Source organism: Rana temporaria, chromosome 1 (genome assembly GCF_905171775.1).
Source record: "Rana temporaria chromosome 1, aRanTem1.1, whole genome shotgun sequence".
Classification (NCBI taxonomy): domain Eukaryota; kingdom Metazoa; phylum Chordata; class Amphibia; order Anura; family Ranidae; genus Rana; species Rana temporaria.
In genome coordinates this window covers 208614671-208635891 of record NC_053489.1, presented here as the reverse complement: position 1 = coordinate 208635891, position 21221 = coordinate 208614671, and the positions used below count along the sequence as shown (strand labels likewise).

The window sequence follows — 21221 nt, the reverse complement described above, 5'->3', positions numbered from 1 at the left end:
TTGGGTTATTAAAATTTTCTATCAAAGAATAAAACCTATTAAGTTTAAGTTGCCGTAAAGCCCCTTTATTTGTAACCACTTGCCGACCATCCGCCACCATTTTACGGCGGCAGAATGGCACGGCTGGGCGAAGCGCATGTCCAGCGGGCGAGATGACCGCTGGGGACCTGCGATCACTCGTGACAGAGCGAGAACCGGGATCTGTGTGTAAACACACAGATCCCAGTTCTCTCAGGGGAGGAGACTAATCGTGTGTTCATACAATGTATGAACAGCGAGGGGTTTCAGAGAGGCGATGTGCTGGCATGACATTAAAAAATGTGCCACTGTAGCAGCGCTTTGCGAGTGGTTTTTAAACCTTTGTCGGCCACTAGCGGGTTAAAAGCGTCCCACTAGCAGCCAAAAACCTTCACAAAAACGGCAGTAAAGCGCCGCTAAAAATAGAGGTGCTTTATCACCGCCCCTGCCCCAGTGTGAAAGGGGCTTTTAAGGGCTCTGTGTAGGGAGGCTAATGGGCTGGAGGCTAATGTTAGAGCTGCACAATTGTTTAAAAAATCGTGATCTCGATTAAACCCCCCTGACTATCTCCAATGCAGAGTTAGCCGATTTTTTTATTTTTTTTTCCAATACAACAAGTAGAGACTTTATCTGCTCGCTCAGCTGTCAAAAGAAAATATCCGGCAGTCTGCCAAGTTCTTAATAAACATTGTAACTAATGTTTCCTACTTAGATCAAAGGGATAAACTTCTGGGCAGTCTGCCAATTTTGTAATAACATGAAACATTGTAACTAGCTTCCTCCTTGGAGCAAACTGTGTGTAAATGCAGGAAGTTTAACCACTGAAAGTCCAAATCGTTTTCTGATACTTTCTTAAAGGGGTTGTAAAGGTAAACCCCCCCCCCCCCCCCCTCCTTAAATAGCTTCCTTTACCTTAGTGCAGTCCTCCTTCACTTACCTCATCCTTCGATTTTGCTTTTAAATATTCTTTTCTCTTATCGTCCATGGACGGACACAGCTCCTTAAATCTTGACAAGTGGGGTTATGTTTCCTGTTTACAGGAGAGGACTAGGCAGAAACATGTTGGATAATTAGATACATGTTACATTAACAGAGTTGAACAGCCCCACCCAGGGGGCGGTCCCTCCAGACATAACCCTCCTCACTGCAGCCTCGGTTTCGTTCTGCCTAGCAAAGGACGTATGGCTCCCTTTGGGCCCAGCGCCCCGAGGAGAAGTTTTATTTTTCTTATTTTTTTTAAGAATCTTCTTTCAACTTTTTGCTGAGACAGGCTGGATAATATAGATCCTTGTAGTCTACTCAGTCCGACCAGCAAGCGTGGGCACACCTTTGCAAAGAGGTTGGGTCTGCCACGCCATACCCCATGACTCCTGGGGTGGCCGTGAGCTTTGCTCCGAGGTCCACATATGACTGGGCTGTGGTGTGGTCTCACTCGCAGTGGACCGGGCCAACAGCTACCTCCATTGCGGTTGTAGTTCTGTCAGGAATGCGTCAGCGAGTCCTCGCTCGGACGGGTAAGTACAGTCCCTCCTGCTTCGGTGGGTTGGTACGGCTGGGCATTCCTGGGGTTCGGGGGTCCCTTCTCCCTTCCCTGCTCCTTTCCCTTGCTGCATTGCTAACATTGCCGCTGTCAGGGGGAGGGGGCCTTCCTGAGGGGACTGTTATCTGGCCTGTGTTTTTTCACTGTTAAAAAGCCCTGTGATGAGCACAGATGTTTATGATTACCCTGTGTTATACTTCAGTCAGTAGTTAGACGCTGACTGTGGTGATCCTTACTAGAGGTCGACCGGTATGTGTTTTTCTCTGGCCGATGCCGATATTTGGAAATCGGGGTGGCCGATGGCCGATATGTGTGGCGGATATTTTAGGCCGATATTTTAGGCCGATTTTCTTTCTTTCTTTTTTTTTTTTCTTCATCTCAAAAAACCTAGGGTGGAGAGGTGGGGAGGAGATAATTGTTTAGGGTGGAGAGGTGGGGTGCAGCCTGTCAGTGACCACTGGTGCAGTCCATCAGTGCAGCCTATCAGTATCCATTAGTGCCCACCAGTGCAACCTCATCAGTACCCACCAGTGGAGCCTATCGGTGTCTAGAAGTTCCACGATAGTGCCCACCAGTACAGCCCATCAGTGCCACCTCATCAATGCCCACCAATGCACCAGTGCATCCCACCAGCGCATATCACCAGCGCATATCACCAGCGCCTCACATCAGTGCCCACCAGTACAGCCCAATGTCATTCACTGCCACCTCATCAATGCCCACCAGCAGAGCGCTCCAGGCTCCGTTGCATCTTCTAGCCTAGCACAAGAAAGCTCCATTGGTCAAAACAGACAGTAAAACAAAGTAGCAACTATTGAAAGTCCCAAAGTCCAATATAATACTGCAGCAGCGCTATTTCCAAACAAACGTTTGAAAAATGAAACAAACTTCTATATTGATTATATAGAAGTTTGTTTCGTTTTTCAAACGTTTGTTTGAAAATAGCGCTGCTGCAGTATTCTATTGGACTTTGGGACTTTCAATAGTTGCTACTTTGTTTTGATGTTTACATTTTTTTTTTTGCAGCTGCTGATCATTGTCTCATTTCTTGTGGCCAAATTTCTGTATTGCCTACTCCTGAGCGCTGAGCAGTGCTAAAACAGAAGGAAGGGCGATATTAGCACTCTATCCACAAAGCTCCATTCGTCCCTGTTGTGCTGCCTACAATCACCAGAATGCAGAGCGGGCCTTTAACAACCAATCGGCGGCCGCCGCTGCCGTCATCCTCCACTCTGGAAAAAAACGTCCCCTGACATGCTGCGCGCTCTGCCTACAAGCCCCAGAATGCAGCGCGGGCCGACAGTTACCGGCCCGTGCTGCATTCTGGAATTTGTAGGCAGAGGCAGGGCACGCAGCACGTCAGGGGACATTTTTTTTACAGTGGAGGAAGTCTGCAGCGGCGGCCGCCGATTGGCTGTTACCGGCCCGCTGGTTGGCTGCAGACTTCCTAAATGGAAAAAAATATAAAGTCAGCAGATAGCAGCGAGCGGGCAGGCAGGCGGAACAATTCCACCCAGCACAGATCCTAGACAATCGGCCTAATTTACGCAATAATCGGCCGATGCCGATATCTTTAAAAACGCAAAATATCGGCCGACCGATATATTGGTCGACCTCTAATCCTTACCCACCTGTAACGGTTTTGTATGGTCATTGCAATGTATCTGTGTCTTATCCTTTAACCACTTAAGCCCCGGACCGTTTTGCAGCTAAATGCCCAGGCCAGGTTTTGCGATTCGGCACTGCGTCGCTTTAACAGACAATTGCGCGGTCGTGCGACGTGGCTCCCTAACAAAATTGGCGTCCTTTTTCCCCCACAAATAGAGCTTTCTTTTGGTGGTATTTGATCACCTCTGCGGTTTAAATTTTTTGCGCTATAAACAAAAATAGAGCGACAATTTTGAAAAAAATGCAATATTTTTTACTTTTTGCTATAATAAATATCCCCCAAAAACGTATATAATTTTTTTTCCCCCTCAGTTTAGGCCAATATGTATTCTACCTATTTTTGGTAAAAAAAAAAATCGCAAAAAGCGTTTATCGATTGGTTTGCGCAAAATGTATAGCGTTTACAAAATAGGGGATAGTTTTATTGCATTTTCATTAATTATTTTTTTTTTTACTACTATTGGCGGCGATCAGCGATTTTTTTTTTTTTTTTTTTTTTTTTTTTTTTTTTCGTGACTGCGACATTATGGCGGACACTTCGGACAATTTTGACACATTTTTGGGACCATTGTCATTTTCACAGCAAAAAATGCATTTTAAGTTGCATTCTTTATTGTGAAAATGACAGTTGCAGTTTGGGAGTTAACCACAGGGGGCGCTGTAGGAGTTGGGGTTCACCTAGTGTGTGTTTACAACTGTAGGGGGGTGTGGCTGTAGGACTGACGTCATCGATCGAGTCTCCCTTATAAAAGGGATCACTCAATCGATACACCGCCACAGTGAAGCACGGGGAAGCCGTGTTTACATACGGCTCTCCCCGTTCTTCAGCTCCGGGGAGCGATCGCGACGGAGCGGCTATAAAGCCGCGCCGTCGTCCCGGATCGCTCCCCGAGGGAATCCGCACGCAGCGGAGGGGGTCCCGATCGGACCCCCCACCCGCTAGAAGGCAAGGAGATATATATATATATATATATATATATATATATACATACATACATACATACATACATACATACATACATACATACATACATACATACATACATACATACATACATACATACATACATACATACACATACACGCCCTTCTGCCTGTCCGTGCCATTCTGCGGACGTAAATAGTCGTGCGGCGGGCGTTGAGGGGTAAAAAAAAAAAAAGCCCTAGGAGGCTTATCCTGTTTAAGTGCGGCATTTTGCCGCCATTTGGCACACAGGTCCCTGCAGATGCCGCACAGTTACCTCACGGTTCTTTTCCTCTCACACGCTGTGTGCTGAGAGCGGACGGCAGCGCTGGGCAGTCTCCTCCTGAGGTGAGTCCCCTGGTCAGTGCAGCAAGTGGGTGAGAGGCCCTGAATAGGGCTCTAGGAGCTTTTGTTTATTTGTGAGGACAGGTGTGCATATTATAATACACACTATGTAAATATTATTAATATCTGGAGTCAGTATCTGGGTCCTTCCCCACATGCTGGTGGTGGCAGTAGGTGTTAGCACCTGGGATTCCCACAGAGGTTTTATTGTTATTCCTGGACACGTTTGTGCCAGGGTGGGGGTGAACTGCGGACGGGCGGTAAGAGTGCCCCCTTCCCCCGTTATCCCCTGGGGAATGCTCTGTTATGGAGCCATGGACCAGGTACCTGGGTAGTAAAAAAAAAAAAAAAAAGCAAGCTAAGGCATTTATGGGTGCGCTTTTTACTGCTGCAAGGGACTCTCTTAAAGCGGTAGTTCACCCCCCCGACACGATTTTACCATCGAGACAGGCATTGTAGCGCAAGCTACAGTATGCCTGTCCCGATTTTTTTAACCCCGGACTCACCTTGTAATCGGACATCGTAGATTTCGGCTCCCGCGGGGAATGGGCGTGCCTATGGAGAGGGAGGATGATTGACGGCCGGCCCTGGCACGTCACTCTCCCCGAAGACAGCCGGAGTAGGTCTCGGCTCTTCACGGCGCCTGCGCACAGGCTATGCGCAGGCGTCGTGAAGAGCCAAGCCTATTTCGGCTATTTCCGGAGAAGCGTGACGCGCCAGAGCCGGCCGTCAATCATCCTCCGTCTCCATAGGCACGCCCATTCCCCGGTATCTTCGATCTACGCGTACAAGGTGAGTAGGGGGGTAAAAAATTCGGGACAGGCATACTGTAGCTCGCGCTACAATGCCTGATTTTATGGTAAAAGAAAAAAAAAAAAATTTTTTTCGTCGATAGGGTGAACCCCTGCTTTAAGCTGGATAGTGCAACTGGGTTTTTGCCGAGGGCTCTGTCTTTTTTGGATCACACAAATCGGACCGCTCTGTGTAGGTTTTCTTTTCCTTCTGTGCCCTTCTTTGATAATTTCTGAGATGCGGAATGAGAAAAGCCATTGAGGGCTTTTGTAGTCCCTCACCGCCGGGCGGGAACCCCCGCTTGTATGGATCTGACTGATAGAAGATCCGAAGTACTGACCCGTTTCAGGTTTACCATGCTGGGGTCTGACTTGCGGCCTATTGTGGCCACTACTCTGGGGTCTCAGTCGGCACTGGCGCCATTTTTTGGGAGGTTTTTCAATTACTTTGAAAACTCCCATTGGGGGCCATTTTTTGTATGGCGCAGCTTACATTGCGGTCGGCCATTTTCCTGTGGCCACGTTCTGAACGCTCGGCGGCCATCTTGGAGTAGTCCTGACCCCTAGTGCTGTATACAACTCACGGAGAAATCCACATCAGGGGTTCAGAGAATACACTGGCAGACTATCTGAGCAAAGTGAGCATCGGTTCCAGCTGAGCATCAAGGCACGTTCCAGGAGATTGTGCGAAGTTGGGGCCTTCCTGCAGTGGATCTTTTTGCCTCCAGTCTCAACAGAACGCTGACGGCTTTTTTCTCGTTGAGAGAGACGGGGTCCTTGCGGATGGATGCTCTCTCCTTCCTGTGGGATTCCGCTCTGGCTTACTTTTTCCCTCCTTTTCCCCTCCTACCTCTGGTAGTTCGGAAAAATTTTCAGGATCGGGTAGAAGTGGTTCTGATTGCTCCCTGGTGGCCCAGGAGGAGTTGGTTTTCCTCTCTGAAGACCCTCTCTGTGGATCTTCCCTGGCTCCTACCAGATTGGAAGGATCTACTGCATCAGGGACCAGTGTTGCATACAAATCCTCAGACCTTCCATTTGACGGCCTGGAGGCTGAGCGGCGCATCTTAGTTGAGAGGGTGTTCAGAGAAAGTTATTTAAACTATCCTGGACAGCCGCAAGTTGGTAACTAGAAGAATCTATAGGAAAGTTTTTGGAAAACTTTTAATTCCTGGCAAAGGAAATCTAGTTTAGATTTTTTTCCACTGTATATTGGATTTTTTGTACAAGGAAGTGGAGAAAGGTCTATCTGTCGGCACCCTTGGGGTTCAGGTTGTGGCCCTGTCTGTGTTTTCAGACAAGAGGCTAGCGGAAGATCCTTTAGTCAGAAGGTTCCTTTCAGCCAGATCTAGACATGCTCCCAGGATTGTCTAACAAGGTCTCCTTTTGAGCCTTTGCATGAAGCTTCCCTGAAATGTATTTCCTTAAAGATTTCCTTTTAGCTATTGCGTCAGGGAGAAGGATTTCTGATCTACAGTCCCTTTCCTGTAAAGATCCCTTCCTGAGGATTCTAGAGGACAGGGTAGAGATTAGGCCTGATCCTTTCTATTTGCCCAAAGTGTCTTCTAACTTTTCATAGGTCCCAGGAAGTAGTCCTGCCTAGTTTCTGTACCTCTCCCAAAAATGCGAGGAGGAGGAAAGATTTTGTTTTTCAGACGTAAAGAGATGTCTTCTACTTTACCTAGAGAAATCCAGTGGGTTTAGGAGTTCCTCCCAGCTGTTAGTATTCAGTGGCCCCAAGAATATGTCCAAAGCGTCTAAAAGCTCTATTGCTAGATGGATTTGGGAAGCTATCTGCAAAGCTTACAAAGCGTCGGTCGTATTCCCCCTCATAGAATTAAGGCCAATTCTACAAGATCCATGGCTATGTCATGGGCAGAGAGCGGGGGCATCATGGGAAGAAATTAATAAAGCTGCCGTCTGGTCCTCCTCTCATGCATTTGTAAAACATTATAGAGTTCAGATGCTTTCCAGCCAGGACCTCCCCTTTGGTAGGAAAGTGCTTCAGGCTGTTGTCCCTCCGTAAGGCCGCATTCACACCTGAGTGTAGCGTTTTCGGGCGTATTCCCGCGTTTGCATACAGCGTTGTCCGACGTTTTTGAACTTCAAGCTAGACGCTTGAATCGAGCGTTTCCATTAGTTTCTATGGGAATACAAACGTTTAAGAACGCCAGATTCGCGCGACAAAAAAGGGTCCAGAACTTGTTTGAGCTTCAGGCGTTATTAGAGAATAATGTATTTTTTCCCCTCTACCGTTTTTATAGTGTTTTTTATTTTTTATTTATTTTTTAAATCTACCCAACAACAAATTGGCCCAAAAAAATAAAATGCAAATCGCAGCAAAATTACTTTTTTTAAAGCGGGAGTTCACCCAAAAATTTTTAACATTGCATTCAGCCGGCTGATTTTATTTTATTTTTTTCCCCGTACATACCGACTTTCACCGCTGCTTCCGGGTATGTCGTCTTCGGGACTGGGCATTCCTATCTGATTGACAGGTTTCCGACCGTCGCATACAGCGCGTCACAGGTTGCCGAAAGAAGCCGAACGTTGGTGCGGCTCTATACGGCGCCTGCTCACCGACGTTCGGCTTCTTTCGGCAACTCGTGACGCGCAGTATGCGACGGTCGGAAGCCTGTCAATCAGATAGGAATGCCCAGTCCCGCAGAAGACATACCCGGAAGCGGCGGTGAAAGTCGGTATGTACGAAAAAAAAAAAACAGCCGATTGTCATTAGGACAACTCGGCTGATTGTAATGTTCAAAATTTATTTTTTGGGTGAACCTCCACTTTAAGGTCATTTATCGATTATGAAAATAATCGTTTGTTGCAGCCCTAGTTAAGAGGAAATAAAGAACCACATCCCTTAAACCACTTCAATACCAGGCACTTTCGCCCCTTCCTGCCCAGGATAATTTTCAGCTTTCAGTGCTGTCGCACTTTGAATGACAATTCATGCTACACTGTACCCAAACTAAACTGTTATCATTTTGTTCCCGCATAGAGCTTTCTTTGGGTGGTATTTGATCACCACTAGGGTTTTTATTTTTTGCTAAACTAAAAAAGACCAACATTTTTGAAAACAAGTTTTTCTTTTTGGTTATAAAATGTTTTCTCCTTCACTGGTGGTCACTTTATTGTGCCGCACTGGTGGGCACTTTATTGGGCACTGACTGGCAGATGGGTACCTTTTGGGTAACTGGTGGCACATCTGATGAAGCTGTGATGATAATCAATGTGCTCTTCAGCTTTGTAAGTTTTTACCCCCTTCCTGACCAGGCAATTTTTTGCGATACGGCACTGCGTTTCTTAAACAGACAATTGCGTGGTCGTGTAACACTGTACACAAATAAAATTGTGTCATTCCTGCGGCTTTTATTTTTTGCGCTAGAAACAAAGGCCGACAATTTTGGGAGGGGAAAAACGTTGTTTTACTTTTCTGCTATAAAACATTCCCAATAAAAAAAATCAAATGTCGTAATCAGGTTAGTCCAATATGTATTCTGCTACATATTTTTTGTATAAAAAAATATAAAAAATCTCTAAGTGTATATTGACTGGTTTGTGCAAAAGTTATAGCATCTAAAAACGATGGGATAGGTTTATGGAGTTTTTGTTTACTAGTGGTGGCGATTAGTGAGTTATTTTTTATTTTTTGAGACACTGACATTGTGGCAGACAAATCTGACACAAAGTGACACTCTTTGGGGACCAGTGACACAGTACAATGATTGGTAAAAGAGAGCGCTGTATAAAATACACTGGCAGAGAAGGGGGTTAACACCTGGGGCGATCAAGGGGTAAGTGTGCTCATAGGAGAATGCTTTCTAACTGGGGGGAGTGGATGCACTGGAGGAAAATAAGTCTTTTACTCTCTGACCGAACAGCAGTCTGCTTTGTTTACAAGGGCAGACCGGTGTCGTGCCTTTCCTTCGAACGATCAGCGGGTCCCGGCAGCCGCTGGACCCCATGATTGGCTAACACTGTCCAATCACAGCGGGAGCAGCGCGCTCTTAAATTGCGTGCACAAAATCGCATACAGGTACATGATTTTGTGCAGCTGGGCTGCCCTGCCACAGTATAAATGCGGTGGGCTGTCTGGAAGTGGTTAAACTGACTTCATTTGCAGACCAAAGTTCATCCACTTGATCTGTAAATGAACATAAAGATGTCATTTTTTTTCTTTCAGCGCTGAGCAATGTTGATAAATTTTGCTGGTTGCCTTTTTTTTTGGGACAGATGGGAGCAGGGAAAATGCTGGATTGTGTGTATCGAGATCACGATCTTTTAACGATTAATCGTGCAGCTACTGAGAATGTGCTCTGGTTGGATGAGCAACTTTATCGAAATGTATCTTTTTCTTGCAAGGTCTACAGTCTAACATGAAAATATGAAAAAGATAATGATGTCTGCGCTGTGAAACACTAATACTACAAAAGGGGGGGGGGGTGAGGGATGTGGGAGTGAGGTACAAATGGGTCTGTGGGGACAGAGCAGTGATGAAGTGTAATATACAATAAGAGTTCAACATAAACCTGTGCAAACCTGCGATAATGTAAAACGTAAAACTGAAACTGAAGAAAAAAACCTTCAGTGCATTTATATAACAGTCCCAGGTTAAAATGAAAAGAGGAAGCCAAAGTTCCAAGGAATACTGTTGCAGAAAAACAAATGAGTGGATGATCGAAGAGTGAAAAAAGTTCCAAAGCCAAATGAATGGAGATGTGCAGGAAAATCAAATCCAAAACGTGCACCCACACCGTTGGTGATCCTAGCAGCTTACCTCCCGGCTGTCACTCAAAGCCAAAATGTCAGTGCTCCAGTTTCTCGGTGAATGGTTATCTTCCTGGTAGATCTCGGTAATCAATCATATATGTGGGAAATATAATAGAGATGCTATAGCAAGATGCTCATAACATACACAAGGGTGACTCTATAGGGTGGATGGAAGTGAACTCACACAACTTACACGCTGTGTAGAAAAGGAGTGCCTATCTCCACGAGCGCCGAGCTCGTCTCCCAGGCTTCTCACTGCCACAACTCTCTCCCTTCAATATCCCTAGAGCCGATCGCTCATGTGAAAATGGAGGGAGTGGAGGAAGGAGAAGGAAGGGGGCACATAGCGTGATACCATATAAACAGGTTTTATTAAAACGAAAAGACCATAAATAAAAACTCACATGGAGCAGTCTTGTGGAGGTGACATATCCTACGAGCGCCGCGCTCGTTTACCGTCCGTCAGGTGCTGCTACCAGTGCTCAAAGTCCCGACGCGTGTTCGTCACATCACGTGACTTCATCAGGGGATATTTACTCGAGTGCTGGTCTATGTTTAAATAGAGTCTCGCTAATAGGACATGACGGCGGCCATTTTGTTGAAGTCCGCAAGGTAAGCAAAAATAAAAACCACAGAGGTGGTCACATGCCACCAAAAGAAAGCTCTATTCCTGGGAACAAAATAACAATTCAGCTGAAAGCTGAAAATTGGCGGGGGCAGGAAGGGAGTGTACGTGTCTGGTATTGAAGTGGTTAAAGTTGGCGTTCCATACACGTCAAATGGGGATCAAATGTATGTACAGTAAGTACATATAGCTAATCACAATGAATCTGGTAATCTAAGTATTTTTTTCCTACTAGTTGTAAGCAGCAGTTATTTACACTTTATACTTTGCAGTTTCACGTAATCTTTATCCCAGGCGACAAGTTAATTTCTATTATTCAAAGTACTGTAGTAGTTACTGCACTATAATTAACATGTCTGAATTCCAATGCCTTAGTTCTGTCAGTAGATGAAGTCTAAAAATAATCTGGTGAATTTTCATATCTTAAAGACTTTTTATACAAAAAACAACTTGTCCAAGAGTCTCAATTGGGGTCTCAATCTACTTGTTTTGAGATAAAAAAAAAAAATTATATATATATATATATATATTAGATTTTTAATCAAAACTGTATTTAAATCTGAGGTGCTTTTAGGAATGGGGCTTCAACCGATTCCCGACCGGCTCACGTCTGTTAACTGGGTCAGAATGTTACCCCTGCACGAAAACCTGTATGGGTTTCCTTTAAGAGCCACCAGAGGACACACGTAAGGGACATGAGGTGTGCGTGCAAATACCTGTGCTGCCAGACACATTTTGTTTGTTCCTAGTAAGTAGGAACAGCAATATGTCTCCCCTCCTACTCAGTCCTATCCCCATACAGTTAAAACACACAGGGGACACATTTAACCTCTTGCGTGCCCCCTAGTGTTAACCCCTTCCCTACCAGTGACATTTACACAGTAATCAGTGCATTTTTATTGCACTGATCGCTGTATAAATGTCAATGGTCCCAAAAACGTGTCGAGTGTCCAATCTGTCTGTCGCAATACTGCTAAAAATCTTATCGCCACCATTACTAGTAAAAAGCCATAAATCTTTCCCATAGTTTGTATGTGCTATAACTTTTGCGCAAACCAATCAAATATACGCTTATTGTTACCATTTTTAATTTTTTTTTACCAAATATATGTAGAACAATATATTGGCCTAAACTGAAGACATTTTCAGAATTTAGAGAATCTGAGCGATTCTAAAAATAAAATACGCACCTCATCCTAGTAATTAACCACTTGCCCACCGGGCCTATTCTGGCACTTCTCTCCATGTGAAAATCACAATTTTTTTTACTAGAAAATTAATCAGAACCCCCAAACATTATATATTTTTTTTTAGCAGACATCCTAGGGAATAAAATGGCGGTCATCGCAATACTTTTTGTCACACCGTATCTGGGGTCAAAAAGACCTCAGATCTCGCAGCGGTCTTACAAGCGCACTTTTTTTGGGGAAAAAATCACTTTTTTGAATTAAAAAATAAGACAATTTTTGCCCAATTTTTTTATATATTGTGAAAGATAATGTTACGCCGCGTAAAATGATACCCAACATGACACGCTTAAAAATTGCGCCCGCTCGTGGCATGGCATCAAACTTTTACCCTTAAAAAATCTCGATAGGCGACGTTTAAAAAATTCTACAGGTTGCATTTTTTGAGCTACAGAGTAGGTCTAGGGCTAGAATTATTGCTCTCGCTCTAACGATCGCGGCAATACCTCACTTGTGTGGTTTGAACACCGTTTTCATATGCGGGCGCTACTCGCGTATGCGTTCGCTTTTGCGCGCAAACTCGTCGGGACGGGGCGTTTTTAAAAATTTTTTTTTTTTATTTATTTTTATAATTTTTTACACTGAAATAAAAAAAAAAAAAATCACTTTTATTCCTATTACACGGAATGTAAACATCCCTTGTAATAGAAAAAAGCATGACAGGTCCTCTTAAATATGAGATCTGGGGTCAAAAAGACCTCAGATCTCATATTTAGGCTTAAATGCAAAAAAAGAAAAATAATTAAACTGTCCATTTTTTTAAATGACAGAAAAAAAAATGTTGTTTTAAGACGCTGGGCGGGACTGACGTTTTGACGTCACTTCCGCCCAGCAGAGCTATGGGGACGGGCGAAGGAGATTTTTCCTTCAGTCTCGTCCCCAGTCACTTGCCGAACGGACCCGATCGCCTCCGCCGCTACCGACGGCTACGGTAAGCGGCGGGAGGGGGGCCCTCTCCCGCCACCGATAACGGCGATCTCGCGGAGACCGCCGTTATCGTTTACAGGACCGTCGGCACTAAAGATGCATACCTCGGTTGTGGCAGCAGCTGCTGCCGTTACCGAGATATACATCTTTAAAAACAGGACGTCTTTTAGACATGAGGCGGTGGGCAAGTGGTTAAAGAACAAGAGAGGAAAGTGGGATTGTAACAGTGCTAGACACATAAGACAATGCGCATAAAATATAGGTTTTTTTATTAATACAAAACCTCTACAAAAAAAGTTCATTCAAAATTATCGGAGCAAATATTGGAAATGGTGGGTCGCTGGTTTCCCAAAATTCATAAGATGATCACAGGAGGATGTCCCATCCCTACATGTTTCGACGTTTAGGCTTCCTCAGGGGGTTTAATCTGGGGCCACCAGTCCATAGTCCAGTTCGAACATAAGGTATGAAAACGTATTGACAATTTGCAAAGTACATATATTTAGACATAACAAAAAAGATTTATTAACCACTTTCTGCCCAGACCAATTTTTAGTTTTTAGCGCTGTTGCACTTTGAATGACAATTGCGTGGTCATGCAACACTGTACCCAAATGAAATCTTTGTCCCCCCCCCCCCCCCCACAAATGGAGCTTTCGACAATTAAAAAAAAAAACATTTTTTTTACGTTTTGATATAATATCCCAATTTTTTTAAAACAATATTTTTCTTCAGTTTAGACCAGGGATATGCAATTAGCGGACCTCCAGCTGTTGCCAAACTACAAGTCACATGAGGCATAGCGAGACTCTGACAGCATCAAGCATGACACACAGAGGCAGAGGCATGATGGGACTTGTAGTTTGGCAACAGCTGGAGGTCCGCTAATTGCTTATCCCTGGTTTAGACCGATACATATTCTTATTTTTGGTAAAAAATGTATTTACCGGGAAGAAAATACGTCATGACGTCCAACTGGAGGGAGGGAGGGTTCCTGCCGGTGTCGTTTTATAATGGCCCGGTAAGAAAGGGGTGAAATGTGAGTAAACACTAATTACCCACCTTCATCCAGCCCTGTAGTTGGGCACGGCCCTTTTCAATCGACCTTTGGACTATTTTCCATCTTTGTAGGGTACCGCATGCATTTGCCCCTCGTCTGGGCTGGGTGAAGGTGGGTACTTTTTTTTGACAACTTTTTTCATACCTTATGTTAGAGCTGGACTATGGGCAGGTGGCCCCAGATTAAATCACCTGAGGAAGCCTAAACAGTGAAACATGTAGGGATGGGACATCCTCCTGTGACCACCATCTTTATGAATTTTGGGAAACCAGTGACCCACCATTTACAATTTTTGCTCTGATTAATTTTAAATTAACACTTTTTGTAAATGTTTGTATTAATAAAAATTAACCAAATTTGTATGCACATTGTCTATGTATTGTGTGTCTAGCACCGTTACAATCCCACTTTCTTCTCATTCTTTGAAGAAATTTGTTTAACATTTTTGGGTATATTATAGCAAAAAGTGAAAAATAAATATAAATATAATATAGCTTGTTTATAGCACAAAAAATAAACCAGAGGTGATCAAAATGCACCAAAAAGTTCTTTTGGTGGGGGGGAAAAAGTCGCAAATTTAGTTTGGGGTACAGCATTGCACAATTGCTAGCTAAAGTGATGCAGTGCTAAATTGTAAAAACTGCTCTGGTCAGGAAGGGGGTAAAACCTTCCAGGGCTGAAGTGGTTACAAAAAAAAATTGAAAGCCTTTATGGGGACTTTACATTTTTTTTTAATGCTTTTTACGTTGCCCTGTTACGGTGTTTTTCCTAAAATAATAAAATAAGCCCGGGTCTTATATTTTGGCAACAAAAGACACAGGGCTCATTTTCGGGGTAGGTCTTGCCATGTAATGTTCTGTTTCCTCTCCCCTGTAATCCCCAGTGTGAACTGAGTTAAAATGCTTGTAAAATTCTATAATCCACTCTTACAGTAGTAAATGTAATATGTGTGTTTCATCAGATTGGCTTTAAATACAATCAGAGGTCAGATTTTAGCCATTTGAGCCTATCAAGGAAATTCCATTAGACTTGCTGTCACACAAGCTAGCCTTTCTAATGGCCATCACCTTGGCTGGAAGGGTATCGGAGTTGACGACCCTTTCGTGCAGGGAACCATACCTGATCCTTCACCACTACTTGCAGGTTCCGCATGACTGAATCATATAGTAAGAATAAGTTGATGCTGGATTCCTGAGCGGACACATTTATTTTCCTTCCCCCCCCCCTTTTTTTTTTGTTTTCCCTGTGCTTGTTCTCTCCATTTTGGCCAGCCTTTGTGTCATGTCCTCTTAGCTTTTCCTTCTTCCTTAAGCTCTTGATGTGAATATTTTTGGGGGTCTGGAGCCCCTTTGTGGAACCATTACAATGCTTGGCAATGAGTAATACTATGCGAGCTGTGGTCTCTGGATGTGGGCTTTAACCACTTGACCACTGGACACTGAAACCGCCTTCCTAACCAGACCAATTTTCAGCTTTTGGTGCTCTCACAATTTTGAATGACAATTACTCGGTCATACAACTCTGTACCCATATGAAATTTGTCTTTTTTTTTTTTTTTCCACACAAATAGAGCTTTCTTTTGGTGGTATTTAATCACATTGGGTTTTTCTATTTTTTTTTTTTTGTGCTATAAGACTGAAAATGCTGTAAAAAATTATTTTTTCTTTGTTACAAAATTTAGCAAATTGACTATTTTTCTTCAAAATTTTGGCAAATTTTTACTGCTACATATCTTTGGTAAAAATTAAGTACAAACTGGTGTATATTATATTTGGTCTTTGTGAAAGTAAGAGTCGGTTCACACTAGGGCGACACGACTTTCAGAGGCGACTCCGACACGACTTGAGCATGAACCACAGGGCGATCTGGGGCGATTTACAACACGACTTGAAGTCGTCTCCAGGACAGGAGACTTTCCAGTGGCCAATCAAACAACAATCAGCTCTAGGGGGGGGGGGGGAGAGGTTTGCCTGAGAAATGTATGTTCTCTTCCTGGAAAGTCGCTTCAGTTAAGACAGTGATCAGACTTGGAGGCGACTTCCATTGAAATCAATGGGTACAAATCGCCTACAAGACGGATTGAAGTAGTACAGAAACTTCTTTTGAAGTCGGAGCGACTCGAGTCGTGTGTATTAACACCGCTCCCATTCACTTGCATTGTTTTTCTCGACAGCGCGACTTGGGACGTCTTGAGGCGACTTCAAGTCGGATCCCAAGTCGCCCCAGTGTGAACCAGCTCTTAGAGTCCACAAGCTATGGTGCCAATATCTGAAAATTGATCACACCTAATGTACTGACGGCCTATCATTTCCTGAGACACTAACATGCCAGAAAAGTACAAATGCCCCCTAAATGACCCCTTTTTGGAAAAGACATTCCAAGGTATCAATTTTTCCCTTCTTTGCAAAAATCAAGTTTTTTTTGTCCCCCTCACGAAATTGTCATATTAGCAGGGTATTTCTCGCACACAGCATATGCATACCACAAATTGCACACCAAAACACATTCTGCTATTAATCCTGAGTATGGCGACACCACATGTGTGAGACTTTTACACAGCGTGGCCACATACAGAGGCCCAACAGGGGTTCTGGAGCACCCAGGCCAATTCTGAGATTTCTCTCCTACATGTAAAATTCATCATGTGCTAAAAAACATAATGTTTTGGGGTTCTATGCAATTTTTTAACAAAGACCCTAGAGAATGGCGGTCATTGAAACGTTATCTCACACAGTATTTGCGCAGCAATTTTTCAAACGTGTTTTTTTGGGGGGGGGGGGGAATGTTGTGCTTTAAAAAAAACGTAACGTTGGCCCAATGTTTTTGCATAATGTGAAAGATTAAGTTAAGCTGAGTAAATGGGATACCCAACATGTCACCCTTCAAAATTGCACACACTCGTGGAATGGCGCCAGACTTAACTACTTAAAATCCCTATAGGCGACGCTTTAAATTTTTTTTTTTTTTTTTAACTGGTTACATGTTTTCAGTTAGCGGAGGTCTAGAACCAAATTTATTGCTCTCGCTCCAACGTTCGCAGCGATGCCTCACATGTGTGGTTTAAACACCTTTTTCATATGTGGGCGGGACTTGCGTTCGCTTCTGCATGCAAGCACATGGGGACAGGGGCGCTTTAAAAAAGTTAAAAATATATTCATTTTTACAGCCACTTTTTTTAGCCTTTTTTACAGCTCAAAAACGCCTGTCCATGTTAAAAAAAAAATATATTTTTATTTTTTGAGCTGGAGCTCAAAAACGCAGCGGTAGCGTTTTTGAGAGTTTTTGAAAGTTTTTTTTTATGTCTGGCGTTTTTACAGCTCTAAGGCTGGAGCTTCAGAACGCACTGGTCCTGTTATTTTTTTTTGCAGCTTAAAAACGTCTCGGCCCTCTACAGGTCAAAAACGTCATGGTGGGCATGAGGCCATAGACTAACATGAAGAGACGTTTTTAAGCTGCAAAAAAAGCTCAGAAAAGCGGCTGTAAAAACGTCCATGGAAATGAAGCCTTAGGGCTCTTTCACACGTCCGCTCGTCCGTGTATTACAAGTCCGTTCACGGACTTGTAATCAGGGCTGTGGAGTCGGTAGATAAATGTTTTTCCGACTCCTCAGTTTTATGTACTTCCGACTCCTCTGTATTAATATGCAAATGTATTTTATACATTCCTTGAGTGAAAGAAACGCAACCTACCACAGGACTACTGGCTGGGAAGCCAACAGTCTACTGTATTGCACAGTTTAAGCAAAAGACAAACACAATGAAAACAACGTTTTTTATTCTAAAACATGATTTTCCTAGGAGAATCCCATAGTCATGTTTAAAGTTTAAGCTAACAATCGGAGTTTACAAGTTTTTATAGCCTTAGCTAAATGACAGCAGTTTTTCCAATGGTTTACAGCTTCAGTCTTGAACTATTGGCCCTCCATTCCCTTCACTTATACAAGTGTCTCACTCTCTAGTCCTGCAAAAAACATATTTATTTAATCCCTTATCAGTGAGAGGCTAGGTTACACATGGACGCTGCGTTCCCTGTAACAGCAGAACACAACACTATGGAAAGTATAAGTATTGCAGCTCCTAATTGTGCGTTGCGTGCCATATAGTGAAGCACATGAAAAGCATGCTTCTTCACGGTCACTTAACGTGTTCGTTTTGCGGTTACGTGAGGCACTGCATGCATTGGTCTTTATTCTTACAGTAGAGAAGTCATTATAACTTTTTGTGAATTGGGACATTTAAACTTGCTTTTTTTTTTTTTTAATTCCAATCTAAATTTAGTAGGAGTCGGTGCATTGTTTGCCGACTCTGACTCCAGGTACCCAAAATTTCCCTCGACTCCGACTCCACAGCCCTGCTTGTAATACATCCCTATGGGATCGCGTCCGTTAGCGGATGGAGCATCTGCTAACGTCCGCGTCCGGCGGGATCTGCTTTTGCGAACGGAAGAAACACTATTTTTCTTCCGTTCGGCGGAACGGATCGGATGCAGACGGTCCGTCTGCATCCGATCCCCCATAGGGGAGAGCGGAGCAGAGACAGGGCGGTCTCTGCACTGTGTGCGGGGACCACCCTATCCGCCGACAGCTCAGCGGGGATCCCCGCTGAGCTTTGGCGGACACAGAAACGGTCCGCTCCATGTGAAAGAGCCCTAAAGGTTTAGAAGTTTGTGTGTGTGTGTGTGTGTGTGTGTGTGTGTGTGTGTGTGTGTGTGTATATATTTTTCTGCTCCATGCTTTTTGCCTTATTGTTGTATATACTGGATGGTGACAGTTTTAATTTTATCTTCAGTGATTTAGAATTAAAACCTAACAATTTCAATGGTTCTCTTTCTTTCTAGTTCTGCATATGACAACGTGAACAAAGTTCGAGTTGCTATCAAGAAAATCAGCCCTTTTGAACATCAAACATACTGCCAGAGAACACTGAGAGAGATCAAAATTTTGTTGCGCTTCAAGCATGAGAATATTATTGGAATAAATGATATTATCCGAGCTCCAACTATCGAGTCAATGAAAGATGTGTATCCTTTTCTTAACCATAGCTACAAAACCTGTTTTTTTTTTTTGTTTGTTTTTTATATTGGGCCCTGTTCTGTTCACTCCTGAGCAATTTTCTGTTTGAAGCTTGTAGCTCTAAAATGCTGAACCAGCCAAATCCCATTCATTTCTATGGCCCCTTTTCACATCTGAGCGATCTGTCGCTTGAAGCAAAACGCCTGTTGCTCAGTACATGAGCTTCTTTTTGGCAGATTACAAGTGTGTTTGGCCCCATAGACTTGAATAGAAATCTCCTGACTTGAGCATTTTACGATCGCTTTGTCGCTTGTTTTCTGCTCTCCACCCATAATTTCCTCTCCCATTAGTGCTTTCTATTGGATAAAAAATAATGCCTGAAGCTGTAAAACACTTGAAATACCCTTTACAAAAGCTTGTCACAAACTCCAAAACTTTTTAAACAAATTCCGAAAAATGCCACTAAATCGATACGCCCAGGTGTGAATGGAGCCTTAAAGTGCAGTTAGGTTTTCATTTTGCATATTTAGGCTCATTTTCAAGGATGCAGAGGCACCTACAACATGCAAGAGCCAGTTTCTAAGCAGCATGGCGCTGTATGCAGGCAGCCTGTGTAAAGCCTGTTTTTTTTTTTTTTTTCAAACCTTTCTTCTCAAGGTGGCCTTTTTTTTACCTTAAAGTGGTTGTAAACCCTGTTACACCACTTGTACCTACAGGTAGGCCTATAATGAGTCTTACCTGTAGATAATGTAAATATCTCCTAAACTGTGCAGGTTTAGTAGATATTTGCCATATATAAGCTTGCACCGCCGAAATGGCTCACTCGTGCAGTTTCTTCAGCAGCGTGCCATGACTGGTGCTAGAGTGACGTCATCACTGCTCCGGAGCCTACGTGCCTGGAAATAACTCAGAGACATGTCGCTGGGCACAGCGGTGTGCGGGGCTGCTGCAATGGCTTTGATCTAAGGTAAGTATTTCATAATAAGCTAGCATACGATGCATACTAGCTCATTATGCTTTGTCTTACTGTGTGTGTGTGTGTGTGTGTGTGTGTGTTTTTTTTTTTTTTGGAGGTTTATACCCACTTTAACCAGAGCATTGTTACACCATCGCTCGTCCTGCTTTCTATCTGGCTGTGGTACACTGTTTGAGTTTTCCTTCGGCTACAGCTCCTTTTTGACAGTTGACCTTTTTTTATCATTCCTAAAGGTCTCTGTAAGGGACAATGTGCTTTTTGTTCCACTATTACCAGATTTTAGAACTCCCTTTTCAAGACGGACCACAAGGGCTATATGCCACCTTTTCCTTTCAAGGAGCGCTCTACCTGATCAGTTGATGCTTTTTGGTCCTTTCAGCGTGTCATTGGTTTCTCAGATGTGCTGGACCACCACCCGGTCTTTTGTTGACACTTGCTGTTTTAAGTGGCCATTCAGTTCTATGTGATGCTGGCTTTGGTCATAAGGTTCTTTAGAAGGCTCTGTTAAACTGTTAAATATTTTGGGCTTAATAGCCATTTGTTGCTCTGTTGCCCATAGCTTAGTTGGACTGCATTTGGACATTCCAATTTCATCCTGTGTTCCTTTAGTATGTGGTTTCAGAAAAACATAGGATTTTTGACTTCCTGTATATCCTTTTATTGCTGTACATTAAGGAAAAAAGGGCAATGTGCTTTGTTTAGATCCGCCACTACTATTGCTTGTTACAAAATGAAGGCAGGCTGGGAGTGTCGGGGTGATAACGGGCTGCTGTCGTAGCTTTTGTTTGCCAGTGTCAATTCTCCTGAGGGCAGCATCATAACCCAGTGTACCTAAAGATTTCACCCTGTGTCCCTTAATGCAGGGCTCGACAAATCCCGGTCTCCATGGCGACTAGAAATAGCCTCCTGGCGACTTGGCTTTGAAGGTGGGCAAAAAACAAAAAAAAATAAATGTATTTATTTTTTTTGCGAAGTCCCCAGCTCTTCCTTGCCGTTGGTATTACAAGTTAAGCATTACAAGTTAAACAGCAATTCTAATGTCATTTTTCACTATTTTCACTGCCATCTTCTTCCCTCTAATTAGAACCCCCAAACATTATATATATTTTTTATCCTAACACCCTAGAGAATAAAATGGCGATTGTTGCAATACTTTCTGTCACGCCGTATTTGCGCAGTGGTCTTACAAGCGCACTTTTTTTTGGGAAAAAAATTGCACTTTTTTTGGGAAAAAAATTGCACTTTTTTGGGAAAAAAAATTGCACTTTTTTGGGGA

The 21221-nt window shown here is 43.4% G+C and overlaps 1 protein-coding gene across 1 annotated transcript in view; it reads left to right on the top strand.

Annotated features, from left to right (window-relative positions):
• MAPK1 (mitogen-activated protein kinase 1) overlaps positions 1 to 21221 on the top strand; it is an 83161-nt gene that overhangs the window by 17699 nt on the left and 44241 nt on the right. The window contains exon 2 of the mRNA XM_040348350.1: positions 18795 to 18977. Within this exon, the coding sequence (XP_040204284.1) occupies positions 18795 to 18977 (183 nt within the window). The remainder of the gene's footprint in view (positions 1 to 18794; positions 18978 to 21221) is intronic.